The sequence below is a fragment of the Myodes glareolus genome, chromosome 7, assembly GCF_982192425.1.
Source record: "Myodes glareolus chromosome 7, mMyoGla1.1, whole genome shotgun sequence".
In the NCBI taxonomy this organism is placed as follows: domain Eukaryota; kingdom Metazoa; phylum Chordata; class Mammalia; order Rodentia; family Cricetidae; genus Myodes; species Myodes glareolus.
Window position 1 is genome coordinate 96,148,988 of NC_142032.1, and position 8,044 is coordinate 96,157,031.

General features: G+C 36.8%; 1 protein-coding gene across 1 annotated transcript; it reads right to left on the reverse strand.

Moving 5' to 3' along the window:
• Positions 1-3,194: 3,194 nt before the first annotated feature.
• On the reverse strand, positions 3,195-4,130 carry LOC125417096 (olfactory receptor 5P80). Its single transcript, XM_087907666.1, has one exon. It carries the CDS (start codon positions 4,125-4,127, stop codon positions 3,195-3,197), a length of 933 nt encoding a protein of 310 aa, XP_087763792.1. The 5' UTR covers positions 4,128-4,130.
• Between the last annotated feature and the right edge of the window lie 3,914 nt (positions 4,131-8,044).

The window sequence follows — 8,044 nt, forward strand, 5'->3', positions numbered from 1 at the left end:
TCTATTCGATTTCATAGGTCGACTTCTCTGTTGTTATGCCTATACCAAGCTGTTTTCAATACTGTCGCTCTGTAATAGAGTTTGAAGTCAGAGATGGTAATGCCTCCAGCAGTTCCTTTATTATATAAGATTGTTTTGGCTATCCTGGGTTTTTTGTTTTGCCATCTAAACTTGATTATTGTTCTCCTAAGGTCTGTGATTGTTTTTTTCTTGGGTTTTCTTAAGAGATTTATTGATTTCTTCCAAATCTTTTTTTGTCTTTTCATCCATTTCTTTAAGGGAATTTTTCATTTCCTCTTTAAGGTTTTTTTTTATCATCTTCATAAAGCTACATTGAAGATCATTTTCTTCTCCTTCTTCTGGGTTAGCATGATCAGGATTTCCTATTGTATGACCACTGGTTTCTGGCAGTACCATGTTGTTTTTTAGGTTGTTGAATGCATGTTTGTTTTGGCGTCTCTCCCTCTCTTCCTCCAATTGTGCAGGCAGTGTCTTTGCCTCTTGGTCCAGTCCTTAACAGTTGCTGTCTGTGTCTTAGGGTACTGTTCTTAGTCTACTCTGTGAAGTAGCTGTCTATGTCTCAGTGAGCTCCTGAGGTATCTCTTGGCCTGCTCTCTTGGGTTGCTCTGTGCAGTTACAGCCTGTGCTTTAGAATTCCTCTGAGGTTGCAGGGGGAATGAGTGGGTTTGGGGGCAGAGTAGTCCTTGTAACTTACAGAGTCTGAACAATTGGGTGGGGGTGTTGGATTGGGTGGGGTGTTGGAGCAGCCTACCTGGATGAAGCTTGCCTGCTGTCCGGCTAGTGGAGCTAAAACAGTGGGGTAGGGGCCCTCTGTACCTGCGCCATGTCTCCAATGACCACTCCCTCAGGTTACAGTGGATCCAAAGCTCAGATGGTCACTCCTCATGATGGAGTCATGGCCATGGTTCTGGTCTTGCAGGAAGTTGCTTGGCACTCCTGGAGGTCACTAGGTACTCTCAGAGGTCATGCCTTCCTACTCCTGTGGAGGGTGTTTGGGCTTTACCTGCTCCTATGAAGGTTGGTTGAGCCTTGCCTGTGTCCTTCTGCTGGTAAATTCTTAATCACATCCAAGCATATCTCTCTGTCATCTCTAAAAATCAATTAATCAGTAACAGATAAAATAATAATAACACCACACTAAAAGGGCTTACCAATTTTAACTGAGAAATATGGGAAGAGTTGAGGTTGTTTAGGAATATAATAAAAATTACAATAGATGATGGGGAAAAACCTAAGTTGTTTATTGCCTACTGTTTGCCTCAAATTGTTACATAAAAGTTATCTTAGACATCATCTTATATCATTGTATTTTGGGTGACAGGAGGATAAGTGCTTCAAACTGCGTACTAAGAACATTAAACCGAAATTAAAGTCTTGAAATTACACATATGGAAGGCATTCTCTTCTGAACATATTTATGACAGATGTCCAAAGCTAAACATTTAAATTGATCTTCATTCTTTCTCATAGAACCCAAGACCACCAATCCACTGGTGTCTCTGCCCACAATGATCTGGGCTTTCCTTCAGTAATCACTAATCAAAAAAATGTTCTATAGGCTGACCCTAGCCTGATTTTGTGGAGGCATTATGAAAGTATCATCTATATTGTTGTGTTTTGTGTGATGGGAGTATAAAAATTTCAATATGGAATTCATCCTCTTCTGAACACATTTATGACCCCACCAAAACAAACATTTAAGTTGATTTTTTCTTTGTTTTTGATCCATAAATTCTAGTAAAAATAAAACGAGTGATGTATACTCATGAAAGTTAGTCAGTAAACTTTCTTGACTGAAAACCTCCAGCCACAGTATGTAATCTTTTCCTCTATTGATACAGTGAGGTGGTCCCCAACCACATCATAATACCTATAGAACATTTATGTATGTCATGCTTAGTTTTCAATAAGCACCTCAAACACTTCACTCAGGAGGATATTTCAGTAAAGACTAACAACTTCTAGTTACTTTGAGATGAAAACAATTCGTGTATTTAGATATTAAAGATTATTAGGAAATTCTAGAGAAACAGAATTTAAGAGATTTCAACCAAAGTCTCAATTACTGTGTTGCTATAGACATACAGAAATGTGTATGGTAGCTAAGGAATTCAAACTAGATCCTGGAGATTTGAAAAGCACTGCTGGCAATTAAATAGCATTACTCTAGGTTAGCATTTTGGTAATGTAAAATTTAGTATCTGTTCTTATCAGTCAAATTAAAAGAAATCCTGTAATATAATAGGTGTCAGGATTAATTTGATGTTTACCTTTTATTAAAGACAAAAAATTTTTAAAATGTATAGTCTTTGATTAAAATGTATTCACACAAAAGACAATTGATAAGCAAGCACAAACTAGGTAAATTTAGAAACAAACAATTTTAAATCAGAAAATTGAAAATTAGTCTCTTTCAGGAAATTCTTTTCTAAAATTATGACCATATCAGAATTGCATGTTAAATGCTATGAATTTTCAGTTTCAGAGGCATCAAAGAAATACAAAGTTCAAAAGATATGGCAGAAGTACACAGTATATAAAAAACTGAAACAATCAGAGGAAACTGAGTCCTTACATCTTCATCTCCACAGAAGGGAGATCACCCCAATAATCCCCAGAAGATGTCCTGAAGGGGCCTCTTTAAGCCTTGAGTTCATCAGATTGCTAAAACACGAAGCATCAATAGATAGAAAGAATCTGAACAACCTCTTGAGTTGACTGGATAAGATAGCTAGCATAAGAGATAACTCCCGATAACACAAGTTTTCTACCCACCTAAACCTCTGCCTTCAGCAGTTAGATTTTTGTAAAGAAGAAGGTCATTTCTTTTTGCCAAGATCTTGGATGGCAATACTATTCTCATTCAAATGATTCTAGATGATTCTAAAATTTGAAACCTAAAAGTTTCTTCCAAAGAAAATAGAAGTTATGTGAGGACATGTTTTTATAGATGCAAAAATGTTGGTCAATGAAAGGATTAAAAAGAAGAAAATTGCTGAATGTTGCCATGTTAGTGAATCCACTGTTTTCATGATGAAGAAGTTATTAATAGTAGGATGATAAGATTTATGTCTAAAATATCATTGATATAATTGCAAATTTCCATAGTATACTGTCCATTCATCTGGAAGTTCAGAGCTCATTACACTGTTTAAAATCCCAGATATTTGTAGCTACCAGTGAGTATTAGCCACCAGCTTTTTCATGGCCTCTTTAACATCCTTGTTTCTGAGGCTGTAGATGAGGGGGTTCAACATGGGGATCACCACCGTGTAGAACACAGACACCACCTTGTTCTGGTCTGTGGAGTAGCTGGATTTAGGCATCACATAGATGAAGGTGATGGTCCCATAGAACAGAGTGACTGCCGTGAGGTGGGAGGTGCAGGTGGAGAAGGCCTTCTGGCGGCCCTCGGGGGAGCGCATCTTCAAGATCGAGACAAGGATGTAGACATAAGACAGAGCAATGATAAACACAGTGACCACAATGATGGAGCCTGAAGAAATTGCTGGAATGACTTCAGAAGAAAAGTTATGAGAACAAGAAAGCTTCAGAAGGGGTGAATAATCACAGAAAAAGTGATTAACTTTATTTGGTCCACAGAAGGACAGATTTAATAAGCAGCCAGTAAACATCCAAGCATTCACACATCCACCTACGTAGGAAGCTCCCACTAGGAGGGTGCAGACTGTGGAGGACATCTGTGTGGAGTAGAGTAGAGGTGAGCAGATGGCCACATAGCGGTCATAGGCCATGGCAGCTAGCAGGAAGCATTCAGCTGACCCAAATGTTACTGCACAACAGAGTTGTGCTACACAACCAGCGACAAGTATAAATGTTTCCTTTGTGAGAAATCCCTTCAGCATGACAGGTGTGACTGATGAGGAGTACCCAATGTCTACAAAAGCCAAGTGGCTGAGGAAAAGGTACATGGGGGTGTGAAGCTGAGGACTGCCTCTTATTAACATGATGATACTAATATTGCCCATCAAGGTGATAGAGTAGATTATTAGAAACAAAACAAATAAGATGGCATGGATTGTAGCATCTTCTGTTAGCCCCACGAGAATGAACTCTGTTACAATTGTATAGTTTCCAGGTCCCATCTATGCTAGGAATATTGCCAACTAAGAGAAAAATGGACAGCTATTAGACTCAAATACAGCATTGCAACCTACTGTTTTCATAGCAACTACATAAAATAAATGACATAAATACAGATGTATAATTTATATATACATTTCAGGAGAAATATTTTCACGTATTACTTTGTATAGATACTAATATGAGATATCAACTGATGCATGGTTAGTAAAAATTTGTACTTTTTTTTCTTTGTAACAAATCATTTGTATCTCATGTTGTTAGTTTATTTTCCTATGAAGAATAAATTACAGCTGGAATGGAAAATCTCATTTTATTTTTTCAAGAATTCATTATCAATGAGAATCATATGCACAATCATGCACACACAAACACACACGCACACTAAAATCACACATGCAGATACATGCCCATCCACTCAGACATATACACACATAGACACACACAACACACACATAAACAATGTCTTTTTAAAACTGTGTGCTCAGACACCAGTACATTTCCAGTTTGTTTAAAATTGATTAGCTTGTTTTCACTGCAAAAAACAATAGGTTTCTTGGTAGTTTTTTTCAAGAATCTCATCTACTTTGACCATCCTCACTTCAGTTCCCCTTTCCATGTCTTTATTCTTCTTCACATTAGTCCCCTTCCTCTATTAAAGAGTCCACTGTCCATATTCAAGTCATATATGTGTGTATTACTACTTCTTTTTAGCAGTGTATGTGTATTTACTGAGCAACAGCAAGCGTTATTAAGAGTCTACTTTCATATGTCTGAACTCCATTGTATTGCTTTTTTTGTACATGGATAAGGTGTGAAATTTATTAGTAAAACTTAATCAAACAGGTAATGGAAACAGTTCAAGAATTGAAAACTGAAATGGAGGCAATAAAGAAAACACAAAAAGAGGGCAGGCTGGGTATGGAAAATCTAGGTAAACGAACAGAGACTACAGATTCAATCATAACCAATAGGATACAAGAGATGGAAGAACGAATCTCAGAGTCTGAAGATACCATAGAGAAAATAAATGCACTGATCAAAGAAAACAGCAAATCCAACAAATTCTGATCACAAAACATTCACGAAATCTGGGACACAATAAAAAACTAAATCTAAGAATAATAGGGATTGAAGAAGGAGAAGAACAACTGCAGATCAAAGGCCCAGAAAATATATTCAACAAAATTATAGAAGAAAACTTTCCCAACCTAAAGAATGATATTCCTATGAAGGTTCAAGAAGCATACAGAATGCCGAATAGACTTGATCAAAAAAAAATCCCCTCGCCATATAATAATCAAAACACAAAACATACAGATTAAAGAAAGAATATTAAGAGCTGCAAAGGAAAAAGGTCAAGTAACTTATAAAGGTAAACCTATCAGACTTACACCGGACTTCTCTATGGAAACCATGAAAGCCAGAAGGTCCTGGATAGAGGTACTGCAGAAACTAAGAGATCATGGATGCAAACCCAGACTACTATACCCAGCCAAGCTATCATTCACTATCAATGGAGAAAACAAAATATTCCAAGATAAGAACAAATTTAAACAATTCGTAGCCAAAAATGTAGCCTTACAGAAAGTAATAGAAGGAAAATCGCAACCCAAGGAATCCAACATTGCCAACACTGCCTACAATAACTCAGACATCTAGCGACCCTTCACGAGCTTAACTCAAAGAAGGGACACATACAAACTCTATTAAACAAACAAACAAAAAATAATAATAACCAGAGTCAACAACCACTGGTCATTAATATCACTTAATATTAATGGACTCAATTCACCTATAAAAAGGCACAGACTAAGAGACTGGATACGAAAACAGGATCCAACATTCTGCTGTTTACAAGAAACACACCTCAACCACAAAGACAGACATCTACTCAGAGTAAATGGTTGGGAAAAGGTTTTTCAAGCAAACGGACCTAAGAAACAAGCAGGTGTGGCCATTCTAATTTCCAACAAAATTGACTTCAAACTAAAATCAATCAGAAGAGATGGAGACGGACATTTTATACTCATAACAGGAACAATTCATCAGGAGGAAGTCTCAATCCTGAATATATATGCCCCTAATATAAAGCCTCCAACTTGTGTAAAAGAAACACTTATAGAACTCAAGCCAGTCATCAATCCACAGACACTAATAATAGGAGACTTCAACACTCCTCTCTCACCAATGGACAGGTCAATCAGACAGAAACCTAACAGAGAAATAAGAGAATTATTGGAGGTATTGAATCAAATGGACTTAACAGACATCTATAGAACATTCCACCCAAATAGGAAAGAATATACCTTCTTCTCTGCAGCTCATGGAACCTTCTCGAAAATTGACCACATAATGGGTAACAAAGCAAACTTCCACAGATACAAAAAAATATTAGTAACCACCTGTGTCTTCTCAGACCACCATGGATTAAAGTTAGAATTCAACAACAGTGCTACCACCAGGAAGCCAACAAACTCATGGAAGTTGAACAGTCAACTACGGAATCACCCCTGGATCAAGGAAGAAATCAAGAAAGAAATTAAAGTCTTCCTTGAATTTAATGAAAATAAAGACACAACATACTCTAACCTATAGGAAACTATGAAAGTAGTGCTAAGAGGAAAGTTCATAGCATTAAGTGCCCAATTAATGAAAACGGAGAAAGCACACATTGGAGACTTAATAGCACACTTGAAAGCTCTAGAAAAAAAGAAGCTGATTCACCTAGGAGGTCTAGAAGACTGGAAATAATCAAACTGAGGGCTGAAATCAACAAAATAGAAACAGAGAAAACAATCCAAAGAATCAATGAATCAAAAAGCTGGTTCTTGGAGAAAATCAACAAGATCGACAAACCCCTATCCAAATTAATCAAATGGCAGAGAGAGAACATGCAAATTAATAAGATGAGAAATGAAAAGTGGGACATAACCACAGACACAGAGGAAATTCAGAGAATCATTAGATCTTACTACGAAAGTTTATATGCAACAAAGTTGAAAAATGTTACAGAAATGGACATTTTTTTAGATAAGTACCATATACCAAAGTTGAACCAAGACCAGGTGAACAATCTAAATAGACCTGTCAGTCGTGAAGAACTAGAAGCTGTTATCAAAAATCTCCCTACCCCAAAAAGTCCTGGACCAGATGTTTTCAATGCATAATTCTACCAGAATTTCCAGGAAGAGCTAATTCGTATACTCCTTAATGTATTTCACAATATAGAAAGAGAAGAATCATTGCAAAACTCTTTTTATGAAGCTACGGTTACTCTGATACCAAAACCACACAAAGACACAACCAAGAAAGAGAATTACAGACCAATCTCACTCATGAATATGGGCGCAAAAATACTCAATAAAATACTGGCAAACCGAATCCAAGAATACATTAGAAAAATCATCCATTATGATCAAGTGGGCTTCATCCCAGAGATGCAGAGTTGGTACAACATACGCAAATCTATCAATATAATCCATCCTATAAATAAACTGAAAGAAAAAAACCATATGATCATTTCATTGGATGCTGAAAAAGCATTTGACAAAATTCAACACCCCTTTGTGATAAGGGTGTTGGAGAGATTGGGTTTACGAGGATCAAACCTGAATATAATAAAAGCAATATATAGCAAGCCGACAGCTAACATCAATTTGAACGAGAGAAACTCAAAGCCATTACACTAAAATCAGGAACACGACAAGGCTGTCCACTCTCTCCATACCTCTTCAATATAGTGCTTCAAGTTTTAGCAATAGCAATAAGACAACATAAGAGGATCAAGGGGATTCGAATTGGAAAGGATGAAGTTAAACTTTCGCTATTTGCAGACAATATGATAGTGTACATAAGTGACCCCAAAAACTCTACCAAAGACTCCAAAAACCAAAGGTTTTAGTTGATAAAACCTTTA

Coding starts and splice junctions, on each gene's coding strand:
- LOC125417096 (XM_087907666.1), bottom strand. CDS start 4,127: ATGGGACCTGGAAACTATACAATTGTAACAGAGTTCATTCTCGTGGGG.